Below are 25,572 nucleotides of genomic sequence, written 5' to 3'. Positions count from 1 at the left end.
TTCCTTTTAATTTTTCATCAGAGTTGGTTTGCCTTAAAACAACTGAAGTCATGGTTTTCATTTTCGAAGGTGGTAAGCAGAAGTTTCCAAAACTGCAATAACTATTAGGTATATCTTAATATGTCAAATGTCTAACGGCCCCATTTGGGATTGTGCTGACATTTTTAAAAGTTGTAGAAAACTAATTGACGATCATTTCCTCTAATAATGGCACACAGAACGCTATTGATTGGACTCAAAAGAGAGACAGTATATTGATTTTGTTATCTGCTGAAGGTAAGTGCCTACATTGCTGTTTTCTTATGTTGCCACCAGCAGGAACACTTGAGACTATCCATTACTTGTTTTTCTCCTTCTTCTGTGGTTTTATTTCTTTCATTTCTTTCATTCTCATCTTACCATTTTCTCCCTTATGAATTTCACCTCTGTTGCTGAGTTGGTGGACTGAGATGGAACAAGCTCATATCTCCCTAAGTCTCTCTCATACCCTCTGGGTTTATACCCACCTGTCTTATTGTGCTGCTCTGGTTACTTCTGCTGCATATGAAGTTTGTGTCTTTGTGTGCACGTACAATATGAGCACATTTGGAATTTGGCTGAATACGTGTGTGTGAAATCTTTGTGTTTGCTCCTGCATGGACACCTGTACTAATTTGTTATTGTACGTACAAACGTGTGATACTGAGTGTGCATTTACATATGTCTACTGAGTATGCCTTGATTACTTTGAGCATGGACGCATACAAGCCTCCATGCGTGCAGCAGTAGGTGCGTGTGCACGTGCATGTGTCTGCATTACCTTGTATCAGCTTCTGTGTTGGAATCTCCCAGAGACTATCTTCCCCCAGGTGTCACGGTATCATGATAAATGAGCTCGGCACCACTGAGACAACCACAATACCCCACAGCAATATATTTCCATAACTTCTCACTGCTTAAAGTAATATATGCAATTTCTTGATAATACAGGGGCACCATTATAAGACATTATGGGATAGACCTTTGGCTTCAAACCTTATAAAGATGGCTAGCTAAGTTTGGAACTACCTTCTGAGATATCAAAAAGCTGCTGATATGAAAAAAGAGCCACCAAAAAAATATTACGGCATAGCTCTGTTCAAATAACTGTTCAAATAGCTACTGTGAGGGCCGAGGGGCCACCTTTGGTTTGCTGTAAAATAATATTCATTGCACCAAAACAAAAACAAAATAAGATGTTCACTATGATACCTTGTTAAGTTAGTAAGTAAGTAATGTCTCTTCTAGTTTTTAGCTTTTTATACTGATATGATTTGAAATGTTATTAATGGTTTTATGATTCAAACCTCAGTGGTAACCTTCGAAAATCAAAACAAACCCATTGTCAGATCCCACAAGGTTGCTTGTGTCAGCTTTTTCATGACATCTATCATTTCCACACTTTTCCTTTGAATGTATTTTGAATGTAATTTATGTAGTCTAAAGCACTGATCATTTAAAAAGCCAACACTTAGCACACAGGCCCCTTTGTTTTAACTGTAAGCAGAATCCTTAAAGTCCCTTGCAAGTGCTGATGACATCACATTTCTTAATCTTGGCTGTATTTGTAAAGCGGGAGCAGCTGTAATCAATTGGCAGGTTGATAAAAACGTATAATGAGGACACAGAGAAAGATGCTTCTAGTGCAACCTCATTATCTCCAAGTTTATGTTTATCTGCCAAGGTGGACTTGCCAAGTTTGCTGGATTTTTTCCAAGCCTTTCTCTTGGGAAAGACAAAGTCACAATCCAGTACATTTGTAAATAAAATTAGGAAGTTATGCAACATTCACAGCTGGGAGCTAAGTATAGGAGTGGGCAGTATGCCAAACTGATCTTAACTTGCACATGAAACAAAACCACTTTCCACATCAGCTGATGAGCCATTTGCTCCCACAGGTTACTTACAGCAACTTTTTTGGTAGCCTGTCTGTCAGGTTCAATGAGAGTGGCAATTTCAGATAAAATATCAAATAGAAAGGTGCTTATTCTTTTATTCAGGATGAGTGGAGTATCTGAACCAACCGCAAAGGAACTGGAGAAAAATCTCTGCTGATAGTGGCTTGTATGTTTTGAAATCAAAGGCTAAACATCACCTTTGGTAGCCTAAAATGAAAGTGGGATACTGTATAGACTTCAGAGATTTTACTTACAAAAGTAGTAATGCCAATATTTAGAAGGCTACACAAAATCCCTTTTTGGCTTTTTATTTACAGATATCCCAAATAATGGGACACTTTGATTTTTAAAGTCTAAAATAAAAAAGGAAGAAGAATTATTTTATAGTTGCTCTTTGCAGTTCTTTGATGTAATATCCAAAGCTTAAAAGCTAAAAACTAGAATCTGTCCTGTGAAGATTTTTAAGCAATTTAATAGGTGGGCAACTATGACAAGTGTCACAGATTAAAAATCAATCAAGTGTGAAAAATTGTCACAATCTCCTCTTCTGTCTTCTGAGTAATGGATTTTAATAATGGTCAAAAAAGTGTTTTGCTGAACATTTCAATGAGACATTGGCATTGATATTTGACCTTTTGAGAGCTTAACTCATCAAATGCTTTAGATATTTGATATTTTTGTGAAATTCTGACATAATTAGCACATACTACTTTCTTGAGTTATGGCCAAAATGAGCTCACACTGAGCTTGACCTTTGACCACTAAAATCCAGCCAGTTTCTCCTTGAGTCCACGTGAATCTCTGAGCAGGACTGAACAAATTCTCTCAGAGCATATAAGAGATCCTGTGTTCAAGAAAGATGGATGCACAACCTGAAAATGTCTGCACAAGCATTAAAAATACTACTTTTGCAGACTTTTTAGGTCATTTCATCTACCACTAAGCCATACTGCATGCTCTTTAACATTAAATTCCCTATTTTCCAGTCAAGAAAGAAAAGCACTATAGTTTCAACTGAAATAACTCTTTTTTCTGCTTCCCTTCCATGTTGAAAAAAGGACATATTACATAACTGCAATGATATTTTAATCTCAAATATGATGATCTGCTTCAAATCCACCTTAAAAGTCTCCATTTGATAAGTGAAAGTTGAAAAGTGCAAGCACAATAAAATGATTTGATAATGTCTTGGCTTTCAATGTAGTAGTGAGCCATCATGGATGAACTTTCTTGAACTTTCATACACACAAACACAAAACAACACTTGTTTTTAGGCTAAAGCAACAACTACTGAAACATATTGCCTGAAGTCCTGTAAATGTTGCATCACATATAATGTCTCGAAGGACTCCACAGGTGCATATCAAAATTAGTTACAGACCCACTCAAATGTCTCCAAAAAGACAAGGACAATTGCCCCAGAAATCAGAGCACATGAGGATGGTGGGAAACACAGAAGAAGAGATACCTCACCTCAAAGAGAATCAAGAGTTGGCAACAGAATCTGTGTATAACAAAAACCAATACTAATTTCTTAAAGAAGTGAGAAAATATAAGGAAAGTAATGTGTTTTTCATTGTTTCTTCTATACTCAGGTGATTTGAATTTGAAATGAAAAGTTGTCTATGAGCAAACAGTGCTGACTTTCAACTGTAAATATGTTTGCAACTAATCACATCTGTACTAGATAAACAACGCAGTACTCATATCACTTTTTGTGTAGTCCCTTCAAATTCGAGAGAGTGCATCACAATGCTATAAAAACAAGAGCACTCAAAAACTGTGTGTTGGTAAAGCTTTGAAATGTCGTGAAATTACCTTAATGAATTTTTACAGAAAGACTGTGTCTAATTGTGTTTGAGCTGTGAAGGGTTTTCAACTATTGTCACCCAAATATATGTAACACATTTTCTGTCTCTTGGATTGTCTCATGAATCTGACAACTCTTCAGTCATTTTAAGGTATGATGATCAAACAGCGTCTTGAAGAAGTTTAACAGTTAAGGTTAACCAAGGTTAGGCTGCTCAGTAAAGAACAGGATGTTTTTCCTGACTGACTGGTGTGTGGTTCCTGGAGTTTGCTGGTAGTATACTGCCTGAGTGAAAACCTCCCTGTGATTGCTTTGGACACTAGAAGACTGCAATGGCTGCCTGTAGTTTGCATGGAAGAGACAAGCTTGTTTGCAAATACTACTCACCAAACTTTAATGAACTTAAGACAATTGCAACACTGGAAACTCTTTTGCTGTGACACTATTCACACTATTAACCAAAGCAATCACAAACAGGTATGTGTGGTTCCAGTACCCTCTGACACAAGTTTCATCTGGCAACAGCCAGCAACCACTGACCAACCTGCTGAGGAGTACATATTTTTCCGTAGTGACCAGACCACCAACCCATCTCTAGGCCTGTGTGACTGAGGTTTAAGACAGTTCATTTGACTAATCTGACCATCTTAAGTCAGGAAATAGAATTATCAGTGTAACCACAACCTATTCCTCTACACTTAATTGTAATCTTGGACAGATTAAAGTGGGAGTTAATCACAAGTTTGTGAATAACAACTACTCAAGGTTGAAAGTGAGCAGGAGCATCTTTATGCTTCCAAACAGACTTTTTAAAAGTGTTTTCCATCACTGCTGACATAAGCTGGAATAAGAACAACCCTGTCTAATTTTTTCTCACTTGGAGAGCAGGTGCTCTAATGACATATCAGTCTTATAACCATGAATACCTGGACTGTAAAATTGAAGAAAGCAAAGTCACATTTATTTCCCACAGTTTCTTATACAGGCTTCAAGCGTCTGTGTCCCACTGTAGTTAATTGCGGCTCTAAGCCGACGCCATGCCCTCCCTGTCTATTACGTCGCGCCTGGCTATGTCTGAATTGTCTGTGTTGATGTGAGTCACTCTAGGAGAGAAATTCAATTACCTCCCCTCGCTACCCAGTCATGGCTCTGCCCAGCCAAGCTGAAGTATGACTGATATCTGAAGGAGAGGAAATAGAGAGAAAAGGGAGGAACAAAAAGAAAGAAGTGTTGAACTGAATGTGTGTGTATTTGAGAGGAAAAAGAGGAAATAAAAAAAGGCAAATCAGAAAGAAATGGGTTAATGAAAATGACACGATAGAGTTAAAGTTTGAGTGAGAGGAGATAAATGAAGCAAAACAGGAGACTCAGAATATAAAGATGCACTTTCATGAAAACATAATCTGACATTCACCATTCGAGCTATTTGTCCTTGATGGAGGTCTGAAATATATTGGCATCACATCCAGGAAACATGATTATTGGAAGCTGTTTGGTTTTATGGGACATCAAATAAAATTCCAAACAAATAGATCTCCTCAGCATATAACACTGTACGATATTAATGTATAATGTTAAAGTGTATTTGACGCGCCGTGTGTGTGTGTGTGTGTGTGTGTGTGTGTGTGTGTGTGTGTGTGTGTGTGTGTAATAATGGCCACTATCTACTGTCTGCTATAAAACTGTGTAGTGATAACAATGACACAAAGGTCTTGGGTATATGAACTAGTAGAGGAAGATGAGATACCTGAAGATAACAGTGGTGTCAAATACAACCCAGACCACACGGAGTCATTCTGAGATCATGCAGATGTATTTGGGGTGAAAAGAGGACACAGAAATGAAAAGATGATCTGGTCCCTTCACAGTATGGTAGTCAGGGCTACATGACAGCTTATAGTAAGATCAAGATGACCTGAGGGCCTGCAAAATTGGCATTTTCCAATAGTCAGGACATTGTTTTGTTTTTTTGTTTTTCTCTTTTCAGCCCACCACTGTGGAAAGTATGTAAAAGTTATGCCAACAGAATGCTGATACACTTGCGCACAATCAGTGTTTAGTACAGACATCCCATGATGGACTGAGAGCGGCACCCTTCGCCCAACCAGACACTCTATCCTACAATCTGTTAAACCAGACCTTCCCAAAGGGTGGGGCCCGCAGAGCCATTGCAGGGCTCTGCGGGATGAAAAGGGGGGAAAATAAAACAAAACGCTTGGACACTGCTAGCATGGGGCGCCCACACAAACGCAAAGCAGGAGATGAAGCATCGCTGAATATGTTTCCAAACCAACTTCATTCTAAGACTAGAAAATATGGTGAAGCATATCTGCCCTTTGGTTTCACCTGCACAAGTGCCAAGGTAGGTCTCCCCTGCAGAATTGGTTTTCCCTGCGTCAGGAGCAGCGCTGGGCTGTTTAAGTCACGGACAAACAGAATTTTTTAGTTCACAAACACTTGTCGTAATGACTAACTACTCCTGACATTTTGGAGATGTTAGCTCTTTATACAAACTTTATGAAATAAAGGTTTATGAAATAAACCACAATGGAGCAAATATGGGTGTGTTTGGTTGGAGGATGTGTTTGTGCATGAGCGCGTGCACGCGCCGGGGGGGGACACGAACATTTTTCTTGTAAAACAAAGGGGGGCCCAGCAAAAAAAGTTTGGGAACCACTGTGTTAAACAAACCAATGATCCTTTTCATGTCCTAGAGACTAGAGGAGTCCAACTTTCTTTGATCTTTCAACTGTGAGCAGCAAGCAGCCTAAAACAACTCAATTCACAACAACTAATTTTCCCCTGCTATGGGATGTTTCTCTGACAACATACAGTGTTCCACAATAACAAGCTGATATGTTGGACTGTAAAAGACCAATTGAGTCTGCCAAACAGTAAATATGCTATTTTTTTCCTCATCACCCCATGCCCCAGTATGTGCACAGTTTCAGAAAAAGACCTAGAAACATCCTCCTACTCAGCAGAGAAGGGGCAAATGACCCAGGAGAGACAAAATGCAGCCGTATATGACAAGAGGAACTGCGAAATCAGCCATTTGTCTTTACTGTTGCAGCTAACAACAGAGGCAAGGAACATCATGTTACATTCAGTGCCATGCATTTTCATATATACAAACACAATACAATTCATGTTACATACAATTCACAATCCATTATTGCTAAAGCATCAGTAAAGAGCAACGCAAGGACTCTTTCAGTCTAAAGCACGTATTGCTGAAGCACATTGCCTGGAGTACTGTAAGTGAATCATTGCATCACATATGCCTCAACAAAGTTAACAGGCCCTTGTCAGTAATGGTTCAAGTTCCAGTCAGACAAAAGACAAAAATGTGAGTTCACTAAAATGGCAAGAAACTGGAGGAAAGTTAGATAGACCCCACTTCAGAGATCCAAACCAAGGGTTGGCAGTGGGATCTATGTAGAGGAAAGGCCAAGACTAATTTCTTAAAGAAGTCGCAAAATACAAGGAAAGTAATGTTTTTCATTGTTTAGTCTATACCCAGGTGCTTTGGATTTGAAATGAAAAAATGTCTATGAGCTGAAAGTGCTAACTTTCAGTTCTAAATATGTTTGAGGCTAATTGCATCTATAATGGGGGAACAATGTAACACTTACATAAATTCAGGACAGTGCAGCATATGCTTGTGATCAGCAGAGTAGCTTGAAGCCTTCTATTTTTCTGATTTCAAAAATGCAGAAAAAAGACCAGTGACACCCTTGTGAGTCATGATTTTCTATATGTGAAGTGTTTATGTTGATGAGTCAGTGTTTAAAGCCAAAAATAGCATTGGCAGTACTTGATGGCATCTAAAACAATCAAACACTTGTTAAATATTTACAACAAGTGAAGGTTCTGGGCTGTTTTAGAGGCGGTGCAGAGAAAAGCAACAAGCAACATTGCACTGCTTTTTGCAGTCTGATAAAGTGTTAATCTATTTATCTAGAGCTCAAAAATCACAACTTCACACTCACTTCTGTGATAAGGTTTTGATAAGGTCATATTGACAAGAGTGAGAGAAGTCGTTACTGGACAAATGCACAACAGTTACATCTCCTGTGGCTGCCAAAGGGATGTCGCTTGATAGTTTTCATCATATTTCAGAGCTCTTTAGTGGTGAATTTAGATAATCAAAATGGCAGACTGCCAGCTTGTCAAAAGCTTGTCTTGGAGCAGCTTGTCTTTTGCTTTGGCATTTTTATTCATAAGCATTCCCACTAAGTGCTTTTTGTTGTATGACAAAGCTAAGCTGAGGCCTATTTTCACCCTGCTGAGAGAGCAGTTACTGGAATCAAAGCTAGATCACAGTTGTCACAATGCCATTTCATTGTGTATTACCATAGCATACCACCAGCTCCAACAACCACTGCTATGTCAATGAAAAGGGAACAACAGAAGGCACACAATCAACACAAGTGAAGTGATCCATTCGTTTAAGTGGAAGTATGGAAAATCGCCAGGTATGTTTGTATTTTTCTAAAATCTGAGAACGTCCTCTCTTACATAAAAGGGGTTCATAAATTCTGATCGGGTGTGATAATTACACTTTTTATCCCATTCAAATCAGTAGGTTTATACTATCAGGTGTGTTACAGCTGAAGCCTTTGACTTATTAGACTAAGAGCCTCAGTACTCCCTCTAACACATTTCATTAGCATGGAAAATCCACTAGGGATATGAGATTACATTATTAAATGGAAGCTGTGCAAGTGATTGCTGTTGCCATTATGACTATGCAAAGAATCCAATAATTTTTGATATGTCCAGAGTTTGCTGTACAGTAATAGAAAGGGCACAGAGCAGAGAATACAACCTTACAGTCTGGATGTGGTAACCTGCAGTTGTAAGTAATTGCTGGCTACATCACAGGCTACATGTAGATTAAGCTACCACCCCTCTATGGTCATCATTATGAAAATAGTATTAAGAGCTTGTCTGTTATGTAACTCTGTGTGAGTTCAACTCAGCAATAAGCCCCAGAGAATATGGCCTGCTGGATTATTAAAGTCTGGTTCTGTCTATATTGATTGGTCCTGATGCCCTTGAGGGAGGCAGGCTGTTTAGTGGTGTGACGGGCACAGTGAGTCATAAACACAGCGACAGGATGTCAATGAGCCATAAACACTTCTATAAAAACTCTCTCTCCCTGGTGCTGCTGAAATTTGTTTCACATCACATAAACATAGAGGTGAATTGACAAGGCGTTTCAGTGCGTGTGTTTTTCCATCATCCCATTTGGCTGTAATAACCCTACTGTATATAGGAAGAGAACAGAAGAATAGAGGATGTTTTTAATGTAACAACATAAATGAGTTGTGAAGTAAAAAATAAAATAATATTAAAATAATAACTACACCATTTTATTTATACTACCCAGCCTTCACAGCAATCAAACATGCTCTGTTACAGTGAAGGACTTCAAGAAAACAAATGTTAAAAAAGATCTAAAGATGTGCAAATCATGCTTTACCCAGGAGGCCCACTTAGTACAACCAGCTTTTATTCATACAGGTTATCTCATTGCATTTCAGTAATGTAAAAGGGCAATCCATAACATTACAAATGATTTTACATTATATGGTATAGATGTACATTTCTGAAACTCACAAGTAAAATGCACAAGTAACATATCCCTGTGCACTGTGCTGCAAACTCATGTGCCTAACATGAGGCGCACCATTAATATGTTTAAAATTATAGCTCTTTCTGCTGTTGGGCTGAAGTAATAAAGCATTTTTAGTTTTCACACACAGCACTGGCATATTATAATAGGTAAAGGCATAATGGTATTTGACATTTGAATGTGAAAAGTGTCAAAAACCTGTGAAAATACAGCAGCATCTCCAAAACTGATGATCTTATACCATTTGACACATGCTGCTGGGAAAACATTAGCTACATTTTAGTCTTAGTTTCTATGGCACATTTAGAGCTGTGAAGTGTATTACATACTTTAATTACATTTTCAGATGCTATTTCAAGTTAAAACGTTAGCATAAACATTATACAAACATTGTTTATACAAGGGCATATGCTCCATTTTTGTGGAGCTGACGAAGCCTATGCTACTATATATATGACAAGTAGAACTATACCCAGCAACAGAAGCATGTAGACAAACCAATGGAAGTCACTATGGCAATGCCTACACATCCATAAATATGATTAGTTATGTTCTTTGAAGCATGTAACCTGCCAAGATGCCCTGTGTATGCAGCAGCAGTAGCAGTAAATTAAACATATATTATGCACAGTATCGCATAAATAAATGACTACAGATTTCAATCAGCACTGTACATCCACTTTAAGTAAAACAATAGGCATTATATTTTTGTAGTTAGGTTCATGTGAGTTGTGTTGGTTGTTGACCACTAAACTACCATTCTTTAATGTTTTACCTCCTACTGTACATGTTTAAGAAAGTAAATAATTATATTTTCACTTTTGATATTGGGTGTTTTATGTCAAGTAAGGCTTGAAAATACTTGTCCACATGCATCAGTTAAAGTAGAGTGTACACACACACAAGCAAAAATGTTAACAAGGACAGGACTTTGAAAGAGAAACTACACAAACGTGCCTTACATCTGAACAAACAGTGTCTTCATTTGTAATCAGTGTGCATGCAAAAGTGGAGCCAAGCATCATGCTGAGGGAGCTCCCATAAGGAGAAGGTCTTGGCAGACACAATATACTGGCAGAAGGTGTCCCAGACCTCTGTCTTCTGTAACCCACAAGCCCCCCAAGCCCGCTCTACCCCCTAACCAACCAATCTCTTTCTGACTCAGAGACTAACAGACAAGAGACAAAAGACAATGTCTGTCATTGCTAACGGCGAGGATTGTGTCATGAATGAATATCATGTGGGTGACGAGGGATTTTGGTTCAAACTCTATGGCTAAGACTATAAAAATCTCTGAATACATAATCTATTATTGCTCAACAATAGTGGCAATCATGAGTCACAAAACAGATCAAGTACTGACTAGGGACATTCATTAAAGGATCATCAGGCAGTACAGTAATTAGTACAGACCCAATTCTCAAGAATATCAATTTTTGCACTCATATCTTTTTGACAGAAATCCTGCTGTTTCTAGATTAAGTACAAAAAAGTTGTGAAGCAATCTCTGTAAACAATTATCTGCATAGAAATATAAACTCTGTACACAAGAGGCAAGCAGAGACTGTATCCATCAGATAGATACCTGAGTCATTCCTTAGTACTACTCTTCTAAGTTAGTTGCTTTGCTGTCTTATGACTCTTATGTCTTATAACAAAGGAATTTCTCAATCTTTGTTTCAAATCTATGTGCTTCTAGCTAGATCGGATATAAGCAGTGCAAGTAGTGAACTTCTATGTATGTAGAAAGCATATGTTAACCAAGTGATAAGCTGAACCTTGGTAGTTTACTACTGCTGGATGATATAACTGTTACCATGTAAACCATGAAATTATTGTGAAATATTTTGAAAAAGATAAAAGTACATATCCTCACTGAGCTGATCTGAGAAAGTTAAAAAACAATTTTCTAAGATAGAAGTGAAAAACAAAGGCCAGGTCAGAAAATCAAGCTGCCCTGTCCCACAATGATAGCTGCATATCAAAGGTACTCTGACAGCATTAGAATGGACACTGAAAAAGACACAAGCATAGAACAAAGCAGGAGAGACATAATGAGGCAAAAAGGTGGGACACTAGCCAGAGCACCCGTGTCATCTGCTGGCTGTGATCACTGCATGAAACACTGAAAAAAGAGAGGACAAAAAGAGGCAGTCTGTAATAATAGGGATGCCATAATATTGAAAACCCAAATAAGCTGGCTATTGCTGTCTAAACCATTCAGATACCAAGCTTTTTATTATATCTATAAGACATTTCTTAATTCCTTAAAGAAAAACGCTGGAAGAGTAATAACTTTGAACTATGTCTGCAAAATTTAACAGAAATTTTAAGAAATGTAAAAAAAATTATTAACAATTTCCTGCCTGTAGAAAGTGGCTAATCGAATGCAATGATGGAACTACATATTATGTATGCACTCTGTTTGTGTGTGTGTTGTCTATGATACAGCACAGTTTGCATTATAATAAGAGTATTTAAAGTGAGAGCATAAATGACTTGCATGATAATTTTCTATTTAGATGATAGAGCCATCGTGTTATTTGTCTTCTAATGAGCTCAATGGACTTCTAGGAATTCTGTTTGATTGGTAGCAAGATTGACAAAATGCACCTAGCTAGCTGCTTCAGCATTGCTATTAAGTTACTTGTAAGTTAGGTTAAGTAATGAAAGACTGAAATGACTTGTACAAATGAGTAGAATTGTAGATATGGCCCTTATGTATACACACCTGTCACGCTGAAATTGTATAAGTACATATACAGGCAAATAAGTTTATCATGATTTTTACTGCTTTTGTCTGAAAACACCATTCTGTCACGGAGCTTCTCATCTGTTTGTATCATTCTTCAAATTACTCCCATTTTGTGGAACGAGTTGGTTATTGTCTCTGGAAGCAGCCTTAACTTTTCTTGACTGCTCTTCAGTTAGAATCTATGGCACATGTTGTTTCAATGGGCATGTCGGTGTCACGTTAACAATGGCTGGAGCTGGACAAGATGAGAAGTCAACAGTTTTCTCTGCTTGTTTGCACATGCACAGTATCCAGGAGCTACAGTATCCAGAGTCATACGCAGTGAAGCTAAAGTATGTAAAAAGTATTTAAACTAAGCTCAACCTTATACATCAGTAGTGTTATTATATATATAATACTTTCCCACAGAATAATTACTTTTACTTTTAATATTTTAAGTACAATTTGCCATAATACAATTTAATATGTGGTGAAGTGTTCTAAAAATCCCAGTGAACATTGATGGTTACGACAAATATTCTGATACCTTTACAAATGATACATTTTACATTTCTTCAGTCAGGAAGGAGTGCAGAAATGTGAAGGTGTCCAGGAGGAGTGCAACAAGATATGCAAGGCTTATATATTTAAAAAAACAAAACAAAAAAACAAGCTGCACTAAATCATTAAATATTTCTATAGTTTCTTCTTATCGTTCTGCAAAATCACTGCAGAGATTGTGCGTGTATGTGTTTTGTGAATGACAGTAATACATCCATACAGAAAGTTGTATTTGTGCATAAGCGTTGCACTTGCCCTCAGTGGGGGAGAAATGCTCCTTAATGGATCCCTGTAATGTTCCAGCCACAGTCATTAGGGACTCAGACAGGCAACATATATTCAGAGGAAATCTTTGAGTAATTAAAGGAACCGTCTGCTATTGTGAGAAGGGGGCTGGCTTTAATAGGAAGTTCTATTAGTCTGTCATGGTGAAGCCTAATGGCTGACCACAATACTATCATTAGAAACTCTATCTGTTTGTGTGTGTGTTGGCTAATCGCATAATTAAATGGACTATGATTCATCACAGACAAGTAATGGGAATACAAACCTTTCTCCTCGTTATCTGTCTCTGTCCTTTTGTGTTTCTATTTCATCTGAGCTTAGTTACAATTTGATTAACGTACTGAGTATCTTTCTTTAAAGCTTTTTGTTACTTAACGCAGAACTGTAATTCCTAATTTCTTTGTTTCTATTTTAGTTTTAAGCCATGTTTCCCTCGCCCCTCTTTTATTCAGTGTCATTTTTGCTCCTCTTCTTTACTGTCTTGTCCTTTTCTATAACCTCCCATCATCATTATCCTAATGCTTTCATCTTTCCTTCTCTGTTTGGATTCATTCAATTTGTCTTTCCTGTCTCTGTCAGCGTTTTCTCTTTTCCCATCACTCCGACTCCAATTTCCCTTTCTCCTTTTTCAGGCGCTCTCTTTTCATTATTATGTTACAGTAAAGCTATAGTATTTGCCAAGAGTGCTGCTTTCTGTTAGCATATGGTGAAGTATCTTGTCTCCGCAGAAGTCATCAGTGTTTGCACTGCCCCGTCAATCCTGTAAAATCTAAGCAGATGGTTTCTTACTATTAACTGCTGATGAAAGTGTTCTTGCCCAAATGGAGGATCATAATGCGTTAGATAGATTTAACTCTTTTCTTCCTGGAAACAACAAAACAGAACATCTTATTTTTAGCTTTGAGGGGGTTTTGTCAGGTGCTGCGTTTTCACAACTGTTTCTCCTAAACAACACTCCCACAATATTTTTCTGGTTTGTTTTGCAAACTACATATATTCCAGGATGTGTGACCTCCCTGTGCTGCTCACAAGCTGTGGATGAGTGTGAAGCAAAAAGGAAAAATCTTTCAGTTAAATAGATTTGTGTATGTTTCTTTACTTGGCGAAGCACTGCTATAAATTTATCAAATTTATCATATTTGAGCTGCTATTTAAGCTGATACTGCAAGAATGAAATGCGTTGGGAAAAAATTACCTGATGCCATCACGTTAGCCAAATATACAGCTTAAAAATCTGCAGTGCTTTTATTTTATTTCATTTTAATTTATAATTTTACACATCGTGTTTTGTTTTATAGAGCCAGTTTCACACAAAAGTAAAAGTTAGGCACAATTAAGCCAAAATTTTGAGATCCATGATTTAATAGGATCCTGTCAGCATCCTTCCCTTGAGAGTGTTCAGTATCATCCCACAGCCATCTTGTAAGATCTATCTGAGCAGATGGTCACTCCTCATGAAACTCTGATGACAGCACAGTAATCTGACTCAACAGAGAAAAAGGCTGTTGGATTAACACTAACTCCAGTCAAGTGGAATACCTACACAGGTGCTCAGCGCTGAGCTGGAATGTCCTACCCATGACAGTTACTGGGTAAAACAACGGCTGTCTAGAACTACACCTCTCAGTGATTTTCGAAATTAAAAACCCTTTATTTTACATCTAATTTATTTTTATGTATTTGGTTTGCCAGTGAAGACACTGAAGTTGCCAGTGTAGAGGTCTGAAACTTTGTTAGTGACCAAGAACATGCATCAGCCTATGCAAACATGTTCATCTGGCTGAAATGACTGGCTGATTGGTCTGCTGACAAATCGGTTGCCATGGATGTTATGAGATCACTGGGCAGAGGTGATTGGGTCACAGTTTCTGTAGTGACTGTGGTCGAGAGTTACACTGAGGGGCCAGATGGGGCAGCAGCAGGGTGTGATAGCTGCTATCCTCAGTACTTCATCACCTTAAAACTAGAACAGAGAAACAATGTGATGATGTGAAATGAGCTCAGTAAAACCATTTTTACAGGTTGTGGAGATAACAAAAAATTCTAAATATCACATTTACTTACTTGTATTTGTCGTTTTGTGTTGTGTAACCATCTAACTGACAATTGTGTGCTATTTTACTCTTGCCATTTTGATGTAAGTATAGGGACAAAGCCAATCCTTGGATTGAAGGCAAACATCTTAAAGCTCAGACGTTGAAATGGTATCATGTTAATCTAAAGGCTGGGGCATTTACATATTTTCTTGTCAACAGTGGAGCAAGATCTATGGTAAAAACTGACAATTAATAATAACTCGTTTGATTATTTCCTCGAGCATTTACTTATCTTTAAAATTTTGCCCAAATTTCATACAATTTGAAATTTCTTCTGCACTGCAAACCTCACTGTTACCGAGGGCTGCAGAGAGCCATGTGTTACTTCCACAAATGTAACATTATGTCGGCATCCGCTTTTTCCCACCAGACAGCCTGTTCCACCACTCACTCCACGGATGACTCAACCAACCAGTTGGGTTAATTTAGAAATAGCAAAGCTTCCCCTTCTTTGAGTATCGCATCTTATGTCACAGGAGTTCTAAAACAACAATATGCAATAAAAGCTCAAATACATAAATGTACATGAAAAAGTAGAAATATAAATGAGGCCCCTCACACACAAGTTAACCAATAGTCTGTTGTTTTAACTGTTTTAATAGTGAGTTGTTGCCTCTTTGTCACTACAATACCAAAATAACTCCATTTACACAACAGTGTAAATGGACTGTACAATTGAGAATAGTACACTCAGTCAGTTGTACACAACCAAGCCTAAAAGAGGTATTGTGAACTTTTTCCTAATGATAAAATGATTTTGCAGTCTCTTTTTAAATCACAGCTTACACTTTAGCACAGGTTTTAAACAGTTTATCATTCCTAAAATAAAACTAAAAAATAAATGGATATATACAGTTTTTTTTAAGTCAAGAGAAATCACTCTTTACAGGTGATGCTTAAGAGGCATGTAAAAAGTGTATAATAAACTGTATAATGTTAAAGTGTATTTGACGTGCCGTGTGTGTGTTTCTGTGTGTGTGCGCGTGTATTTCAGCATGTGAGACTGTCCCAGTGTGTCCTCAGCAGGCCTGTCAGTCCAAGTCATCTTTACCTGAATGATGCCACCATGACTCCATCTGTCACCAGAAGCCCAGGCCAGAAGATAAAAAATGAAAAAGATATTCAGAGTGAACACGGAGAACGAAAACAATGGTGTGATGAGATCGAAGGCGAAGGCATAAATACCTGGGATTCTAGATAAAATTAATAAAACTAAAAGGATGTAGAAAGAAATCCGGATTGTGAACACACAAAGACAAAAATGAATATCACAAAGGAAAAGGATTTACAAACAAGCAGACATATTAAAAGAAAGGCATGAGAGACAAAAGAAGAAATGTACACAGACAAAACCATTGTCTACTCATACAAAGAGAAATATTAAATTTTGCTGCAATATCATCCATAGGCATGAGTTGTTTATTGACATATATCTATAAAGTGTCTTTGAACTCTATTCTAAGGCAGAGAGACCGATTTCAAAGGATCTAATTTCGGATATTGAAACGGCAATGAACAGATCTCTGGATATACCTGAGGAAAAATACTTTTGAAATTTTCTTGTCATACTATCTGCTTTTGATGTTTTTAACTTCATACCAGTGAATAGGTATGCCCTGCCTTCTAACATCTTGCACCCTGTGGTTAAGCCTGGTTCTGCTGGAGGTTTCTTCCTGTTAAAAGGGAGTTTTTCCTTCCCACTATCGCCAAAGTGCTTTATAGGGTGTTATGACCCAGGGTCATTATTTGCAGTACGGTGTTGTTATTGTTTGTATTTGTATTCAGTGTTGCTTGTTTCCAGGTGGAGGCCACCCATTGGTGGAGGAAGGAAAGAGGCCAGCTACAAAAGGGGTTGGACTGGGTCGGCGAGCAGACTTCCTGGTTTCCTGTGAGCTGTGTGTCTGGGGACCGTCGTGGTGTGTGACTGCACGGGGCTGCAATATTAATGCTGAAAAAGGGGTTGTACCTGGGCTTGGTAGCTGTAGGGGTGGGAAGCAGTTTTCTTTTATTCCCCTCTTTTCTCCTGTTTCGGGTAGGGAGACAGGTTAGAGAATTGTATTTTGTTTTGGGATCGTGGGAGGTAAGTTAGCTCTGTTTTTCTTTCTAGTGTGTTTTGTTTGTTGTTTTGGCATCGCCCACCCTGAAGCTCGCTACCTGTTCAGTAAATAAATTAACCAACTCTCGTCATTCTGCCGTGGTGTGATTTTTTTTGTCGTTATTATGTATCGGGTTTATCTTTTTGTTGTGTTGCACCCCGGCTTCGGGCCGGTGTGTAACATAAATGGGGGCTCGTCCGTTTGAGGGATTTCGGGGTCGTTTGTGTGTAGTGGGGTTCGTGTGGGTGTGTGGGGGTTTTTTTTGTGTTTTTGGGGGTTGTTTGTATGGGTGGCCGCGGATGGAGTTTGATGTGGATAAGTTTGCCGAGGCGCCTTCCTTGCAGCAGTTGAGTCGGTGTCGGAGGGAGGATTTGCTGCTTATTGCGGGCCGTTTTGCGGGGGTGAAAAAGGATGATTTGCGACAGCTTGTCACGGTGGCTTTGAGCGAGCGGGGTTTGCTGTCGAGCGTGCCGCTTGTTGGTGGGACGGGCGGGGCGGCTATGGAGCCGTTGGCTCCGTTGTCTGTTCCTCCTGTGGCCGCCCCCTCTGTGGCTCCTCCTGCTCCGGTGGTGGGGTCGTCGGCGGAGGAGCTCCAGTTGTTGCTCCGCATTAAGGAGGTGGAGTTGAGTAGTCACCGGTAGAAGCGATGCATTTGAGGGTGAGGGCGTTGGAGTTGGAGCGCGGACCTCCACCGCGTGCCCCTGACTCTACGCCGCCCACGCCTGCGCCCTCTGTGCTCCCTGCGCCGCCGGCGCCTGGTCCCGCCCCGGCTCTCCATCAGGATTTTGATGTTGGGAGGCACATTAAATTGGTGCCGCCCTTTTGTGAATCAGAGGTGGAGTCGTTTTTTCCTGCTTTTGAGCGTGTGGCTGCCGCGTTAAAGTGGCCGGAGGAGGTCTGGGTTTTGCTGTTGCAGTGTCGGCTGGTGGGTAGGGCTCAGGAGGTGTGGGCTAGCCTGTCAGCATCTGAGAGCTTAGATTATGGTGTGGTTAAGGCTGCCGTATTGCGTGCTTTTGAGTTGGTGCCTGAAGCGTACCGTCAGAAGTTTCGGCAGTGTGTGAGGGGGGGGGATCAGACTTATGTGGAGTTTGCGCGCGAGAAGGGTTTGCTCTTTGATCGGTGGTGCCAGGCTAGTGAGGTTAAGGAGTTTGCACAGTTGAAGGAGTTGATGTTATTGGAGGATTTCAAGGGGTGTCTGCCGGAGCGGGTGGTTGTTTATTTGAACGAGCAGAAGGTCGTTTCCCTCGCGAAAGCGGCGGTTCTGGCAGATGAGTTTGCTTTGCCGCACAAGAGGGGTTTTTCCCCTCCGTTACGTCGGGGTTCTAGAGTTTTGCCGGAGGTGGGGGGGGGCGTTCTCCCCCGCTCTCGCGGCGTAGCCCTACGGTGGCCGCTGGGGACCGCCGATGTTTTTTTTGTCATGAGCTCGGTCATCTCGTTGCTTCTTGTCCCGTGCTGAGGGCGAGGGAGGGGGCGCGGGCCGACATTTCGGGGGGGGGCCGTGCAGTGTTGCTCCGCGGTAACCCGCCCTAGCTTAATGCCGGTTGGCGTCGTTCCGCGGGGGATAGATGAGGTGTTTCGACCGTTTGTTTCGACGGGGTTTTTATCGTTGTCTGGTGATGCGGGGGACCGGGTTCCGATCACCATCTTGAGGGATACAGGGGCGAAGCATTCGGTGGCGCGACATGGAGTCGTGCCTTTCTCTCAGCAGTCGTACTGTGGTTCTGATTTGCTGGTGTGGGGTATCAAGGTGAGTCTTTTACGCATGGGCGCTGTGCGGGTGGGGGTTCGAGATCAGCTGCCAATTGAAGGCATTGATCTTGTTTTGGGAAATGACTTGGCCGGGGGAAAAGTGTTTCCGGCTATGCCGGAAGTTATTGAGTGTCCTACTTCGGATCGGTTATGCCAATTCCCGTCGGAGCTGGGTGACCCCACAGTTTATCCGGCATGTGTGGTTACTCGTGCTCAAGCTCGTCGCTTGGGTGGTGAGGTGGACATATCCGAAATGTTTCCGGACGGCTCTGAGCCGCATGATAGTTCTGTTCCAGGGGTAGATGGTGGGACGGCGAAGGTTTTTAGTATGGTGTCGGAGAAGGAGGCAGCAGGTATCCGCAGGTTTATGTGTGGTCAACTCCGTGACGAGGCAGACCTGCGCACGCTGACCTTGGGAATTTTAAAAAAGAGATATCAGACACACAACAAATGTGACTCATTAAGGCCAGAAGTAAAAACTTTCATGAAACAGGTGGTGCAAGAGGAACTGATGAAAATGCAGGATAATGATGAAAGTGAAAGTGACTCAGAGACTAAGAAGCTCCAGAACACAAGGAAAAGAGAAAATGGAAATGATGAGGTCATGAGTGAGAGTGAAGATGAATCCTGGGCAAAGAAATCACAAAATAATCATTCAAGCTCATCATCAGAATCTGAGGTTCAAGAGGACAACAAAACAGAAAGTAAAGAAAGCAGCAATGATGAAGAAAATGCCAAATCTCAAGCTGATGGTGAAGAGCCAGAGGTGAAAAAATCACAACAAAAGAGAAATGAAAATCGTCAAATTGACAGTGACGAGTCTTCTGATGAGGAACTCAGTGAGGAAAGCAACTGCAGTGACAGTCCAAAGAAAATGGTGAGAATGAACGTCGAGACAGTAACCAGCAGTAAAGATGAAGGAAGGAGAACACCACTGAGTGATGCAGGAAACGAATCAGATGGAGACTGCAAGTCAGAAACGAGTGACAAAATTAGGAGCGACGAGTCTTCTGACAGTGAAAAAGAAGATACAAAAGTGGAAGAGAAAACCAGTGACCCAGACTCAGTTTCATCACTACCTTCTTTGGAAGATGAAAAAGAAAATAAGACTGTTAAAACAAATGATAAAAAGATGAAGAAGAGTGTGAAGAAAGATGAGAGCACCAGAAAACCAAAGTCTGATGACAAATCGGTGGCGAGGCTTGAACGTTATATTGCCCTCTGCGGCGTGAGGAGAAATTACAAGAAGCTGCTGGAGGACTGCCGCTCCCAGGTGGCTGTTCTGAAGAAGGAGCTTGAAGAGCTTGGTGTACATGGTCAGCCAACTATTCAGAAATGGAAAAAGGTCAGAATGAAGAGAGAGCAAGCTCAAGAACTGGCTGCTCTTGATGTCAACAACATCATTACCACACAAGGTCGACCTACACACAGGGGTGCCTCAGCAAGTCAGAAACAACAGGACTGTCCGTCCTCTGAATATCAGCGCACTCTAAACTCGGAATCAGACAGTGATCAGGAAAACAATACCCACAGAGGTCGCAGGAAAATGTCCGAATGGGCCAACCTGCAGGGGATCATCAGTGATGACACAGACAGTGACTGATGAGTCTGGTTTCCCCCTAGGTGTCACGGTGTGGCATGGCACACCGTGGAAGGAGTGGGGAAGGAGGACCCAGGCGCGGTGCTCTACGTATAGACAGTGTTTATTTACAGAGGGTGATATCAAACAACAATAAATCCCCGTGTTTCTCCCCAGACTCCCGTGTCGTGTCCTCCAAGTGCTCTCTGCTCCCGTGTCTGCACTCCCGGTGCTCGCTGCTCCTTAAGCCCTCCACGCTCCTCCTGTGGGAAACAATAGCGGCAGCAGTCAGGACACTGAACAATGGCAGGCATACACTACACGACCAAAACCTAAACTGGGTAACTAACGTGGAGTCCCAAGCAATGATCCCGCGTCGGTGGGAGCTCCAAGACTCTCCTAAGTAGCTCCCCCGACGAGCCCTGATCAGCGGCAGGTGTGTGGCTTCGGGTGTGGCCAGTCCTTCCGCAGGGCCACACCCCTCAGGCCTGCAGGTGGCTGAGCTCCATCCTCCAAGCATCCCCACAGACATAAACACACACACTCACATCTACAATCATGGAGGAGAGCAGCAGCAATACCAAAATACATATAATAATAATAATAATAATATAATACATAACTGCTCAGGGATCCTGGGTCGCCCAGTCCCAGGACCCTGACAGTACCCCCCCTCTAAGGGTCGGCTCCCGACGACCCCAAAACCAAAACAAAAAACAGCACAACCAACCCAGGGCGGGCGTCTGGGGGAACCAGGACGGAGGGCCAGAACCAAAACAAGCAAAAACAACAAAACAACAAACCGACCCAGTCCACAGTCTCAGAGTCAGACCGCGCATCCCGCAGCGGTGCAAAAAGAAAACGAAAAGACGCCACAAACAGTCACAGGCGGCCCATCAACACAACAAGAGAGTTCAGGGGGCCTACCTCGAGCCCAACGGCGGCGACGTAGCAGTTCAGGGGGCCTGCCACGGGTCCGGTGGCGGCGGCGCTGCTCCTCCGGCGGCCAGCCACGGGTCCGGTGGCGGCAGAACGGTTCTGGTGGCCTGCCACGGGTCCGGTGGCGGCAGAACGGTTCTGGTAGCCTGCCACGGGTCCGGTGGCGGCGGCGCTGCTCCGGTGAGCAACAGCGAGGCGTGGCAACAGGTCCATGACGCGCCGATCGCTGACGTGGACGCACCGGACGTGGACGGCGAGGAGGTCCCTCCGGTCCGCTGACCTCCTCGGCCGGCAGCGAGAGCTCCTCCTCGGCCGGCAGCGAGAGCTCCTCCTCGGCCGGCAGCGAGAGATCCTCCTCGGCCGGCAGCGAGAGATCCTCCTCCGGCTCGCTGAGCTCCACAGCTGGCAGAGCGGGCTCCTCCGGTTCGCTGAGCTCCTGCTCGGGCATGCTGAGCTCCTCCGGCTCGCTGAGCTCCTCAGCTGGCGGTGCGGGCTCCTCCGGCTCGCTGAGCTCCTGCTCGGGCATGCTGAGCTCCACAGCTGGCGATGCGGGCTCCTCCGGCTCACTGAGCTCCTGCTCGGGCATGCCGAGCTCCTCCGGCTCGCTGAGCTCCTCAGCTGGCGGTGCGGGCTCCTCCGGCTCGCTGAGCTCCTGCTCGGGCATGCTGAGCTCCTCCGGCTCGCTGAGCGCCTCAGCTGGCGGTGCGGGCTCCTCCGGCTCGCTGAGCTCCTGCTCGGGCATGCTGAGCTCCTCCGGCTCGCTGAGCGCCTCAGCTGACGGTGCGGGCTCCTCCGGCTCGCTGAGCTCCTGCTCGGGCATGCTGAGCTCCTGCTGCAGCTGGACGAAGTCTGAGGTTTCCCGAGCTTGCACTACCCCCCGGGCTTTACGCAGGGTGCAAAGGAAGGCAGGAAACTCCCTTGAGCTGGCCGAGGTAGGGGTTTCCCTCCAGGATTGCCTCGATGGCGTTTAACCCCACCACTCTTGCCCTTGTGTTGGTGGTGTGAGTTACCCAGTCCATCAGGCGTTGGACGCGGGTGAGGTCGCTCTCTCCGGACAAGGCCGCTGGAGTGGGCAGTGGAATGGAGGCTGCTGCTGGTGGAGAAGATGGCTGAGCGTGTGATGTGGATGGTGAACAGGATGAAACGGTAAGCGGTGAGGTAGATGTCGCGGGGCATGATTCAGCAGGTGACGGCTGGATCACTAGCCGGGCGATAGGCTGAGGTACAGCGACCAGCTGGGCCGCGGGCTGCGCTTTGGCTACCGGCTGGGCAGCTGACCGTATAAACATAGCCCCAGAGTAAACAGTTGAGGTGAGTGACGATGAATTGTCCATATGACTCACCACAGCCGGCTGTTGAGATGTCTGTGGATTTAGCTGCGGTGAGGAACGCTGGCGGCGCGAACGTCGTTTCCGTGTCGGCGTCGGGGCCGGCGTCTCAGGCAGTGAATCCACCAGCTGTCCGAGCTGGTGGGCAGCCTGAGGAGGAGAGTGGAGGTGGAGGGTGGAAAGTAGGAAGTCCAGTACCACCGCATTAAGGGAGTCCACCAGCCAGGGGAATTTAAAAAGCATCTCCTGCAGCCGCCTCTCCACGGCGTGACGCAAACCTTCCGCAGGCTTCTCCCACCATAATTCACACATGCGGTACACTTTGTCCATAATTTCCCTCCTGAGCCTCTCCTCGGAGACTGCTGGGTCCATAAGTGGCGGGATCATTCTGTCACGGTGTGGCATGGCACACCGTGGAAGGAGTGGGGAAGGAGGACCCAGGCGCGGTGCTCTACGTATAGACAGTGTTTATTTACAGAGGGTGATATCAAACAACAATAAATTCCCGTGTTTCTCCCCAGACTCCCGTGTCGTGTCCTCCAAGTGCTCTCTGCTCCCGTGTCTGCACTCCTGGTGCTCGCTGCTCCTTAAGCCCTCCACGCTCCTCCTGCGGGAAACAATAGCGGCAGCAGTCAGGACACTGAACAATGGCAGGCATACACTACACGACCAAAACCTAAACTGGGTAACTAACGTGGAGTCCCAAGCAATGATCCCGCGTCGGTGGGAGCTCCAAGACTCTCCTAAGTAGCTCCCCCGACGAGCCCTGATCAGCGGCAGGTGTGTGGCTTCGGGTGTGGCCAGTCCTTCCGCAGGGCCACACCCCTCAGGCCTGCAGGTGGCTGAGCTCCATCCTCCAAGCATCCCCACAGACATAAACACACACACTCACATCTACAATCATGGAGGAGAGCAGCAGCAATACCAAAATACATATAATAATAATAATAATAATATAATACATAACTGCTCAGGGATCCTGGGTCGCCCAGTCCCAGGACCCTGACAGTAGGAAGTGTTCGATTTGTTTGTTTGTTTTAATGTTTTTGATACTAGGTCTAGCATCTCTCTAATGAGATGCTTGATTTTAGGTGGGGGGGTGTTATGACCCAGGGTCATTATTTGCAGTACGGTGTTGTTATTGTTTGTATTTGTATTCAGTGTTGCTTGTTTCCAGGTGGAGGCCACCCATTGGTGGAGGAAGGAAAGAGGCCAGCTACAAAAGGGGTTGGACTGGGTCGGCGAGCAGACTTCCTGGTTTCCCGTGAGCTGTGTGTCTGGGGACCGTCGTGGTGTGTGACTGCACGGGGCTGCAATATTAATGCTGAAAAAGGGGTTGTACCTGGGCTTGGTAGCTGTAGGGGTGGGAAGCCGTTTTCTTTTATTCCCCTCTTTTCTCCTGTTTCGGGTAGGGAGACAGGTTAGAGAATTGTATTTTGTTTTGGGATCGTGGGAGGTAAGTTAGCTCTGTTTTTCTTTCTAGTGTGTTTTGTTTGTTGTTTTGGCATCGCCCACCCTGAAGCTCGCTACCTGTTCAGTAAATAAATTAACCAACTCTCGTCATTCTGCCGTGGTGTGATTTTTTTTGTCGTTATTATGTATCGGGTTTATCTTTTTGTTGTGTTGCACCCCGGCTTCGGGCCGGTGTGTAACATAGGGGTCATATGATTGTTGGGATTTTCTCTGTATATATTATTGTAGGGTCTACCTTACAATATAATATAGGCCCCATCTTATCTTAATGACCTTGTAGTACCATATCACCCTATTAGAGCACTTCGCTCTCACTCTGCAGGCCTACTTGTTGTTCCTAGAGTATTTAAAAGTAGAATGGGAGGGAGAGCCTTCAGTTTTCAGGCCCCTCTTCTGTGGAACCAGCTTCCAGTTTGGATTCAGGAGACAGACACTATCTCTACTTTCAAGATTAGGCTTAAAACTTTCCTTTTTGGTAAAGCACATAGTTAGGGCTGGACCAGATGACCCTGAATCCTCCCTTAGTTATGCTGCAATAGACATAGGCTGCCGGGGGATTCCCATGATGCATTGAGTGTTTCCTTTCCAGTCACCTTTCTCACTCACTATGTGTTAATATACCTCTCTGCATTGAATCATATCTGTTATTAACCTCTGTCTCTCTTCCACAGCATGTCTTTTATCCTGTCTTCCTTCTCTCACCCCAACCGGTCGCAGCAGATGGCCGCCCCTCCCTGAGCCTGGTTCTGCCGGAGGTTTCTTCCTGTTAAAAGGGAGTTTTTCCTTCCCACTGTTGCCAAAGTGCTTGCTCATAGGGGGTCATATGATTGTTGGGTTTTTCTCTGTATCTATGAAGCGCCTTGAGGCGACTTATGTTGTGATTTGGCGCTATATAAATAAAATTGAATTGAATTGAATTGAATATAAAACACCTTGAGGCGACTCTTGCTGTGGTTTGGCGCTGAATAAATAAAATTGGATTACTTGAATTGTTTTATCATGGATAGTGCTTCTGACACTCACTAGTCATTGGCCTCCTTCCTTGCACTTAGCACAAGGGCTCAGGGTGCTGGTGTCAGAGATGTGAAAGTAGGACCCAAATGCAAGACATCCTGTGTAGAATACAGTGGGTTTTATTTACAGTGAAACAATGACAAGTGCAAACAATCCTGTGTGTGTGTGATTTTCTTCATGTGCTCACTCCCTGCTCCCGTGCTGTGACTTCTCCAGTGTCTGTGGTGATTATTCTTATCCTTTCGGTGCCTATGTACAAAACACGCTCCACTCCCTCCACTCGTTTCCCCAACACTCTGGAAACAATGTCAAGCTGCAGTTAGTGTACACAGTTGACTCAAACCAAGACAT

At 43.1% G+C, this 25,572-nt stretch overlaps 1 protein-coding gene and 1 long non-coding RNA gene across 2 annotated transcripts; one reads left to right on the top strand and one right to left on the bottom strand.

The window, feature by feature from the left end:
- The first annotated feature begins 18,666 nt into the window (after positions 1-18,666).
- LOC146562633 (uncharacterized) lies at positions 18,667-20,491 on the top strand. The gene has a single exon (XM_085293141.1). It carries the CDS (start codon positions 18,674-18,676, stop codon positions 20,489-20,491), a length of 1,818 nt encoding a protein of 605 aa, XP_085149267.1. The 5' UTR covers positions 18,667-18,673.
- An 84-nt stretch (positions 20,492-20,575) lies between these two features.
- LOC146562632 (uncharacterized) lies at positions 20,576-20,983 on the bottom strand. The gene is made up of 2 exons (XR_014894548.1): positions 20,818-20,983; positions 20,576-20,730 (listed from the first exon to the last, which is right to left on the bottom strand). It is a non-coding gene; the product is annotated as an uncharacterized LOC146562632 (long non-coding RNA).
- Between the last annotated feature and the right edge of the window lie 4,589 nt (positions 20,984-25,572).

Source organism: Mchenga conophoros, linkage group LG12 (assembly GCF_057382185.1).
Source record: "Mchenga conophoros isolate Kocher_MC1m ecotype Shallow Benthic linkage group LG12, M_conophoros_male_GT1.1, whole genome shotgun sequence".
Taxonomy (NCBI): Eukaryota; Metazoa; Chordata; class Actinopteri; order Cichliformes; family Cichlidae; genus Mchenga; species Mchenga conophoros.
The sequence above is the reverse complement of the archived record's forward strand: the minus strand, read 5'-3'. Positions and strand labels throughout refer to the sequence as shown.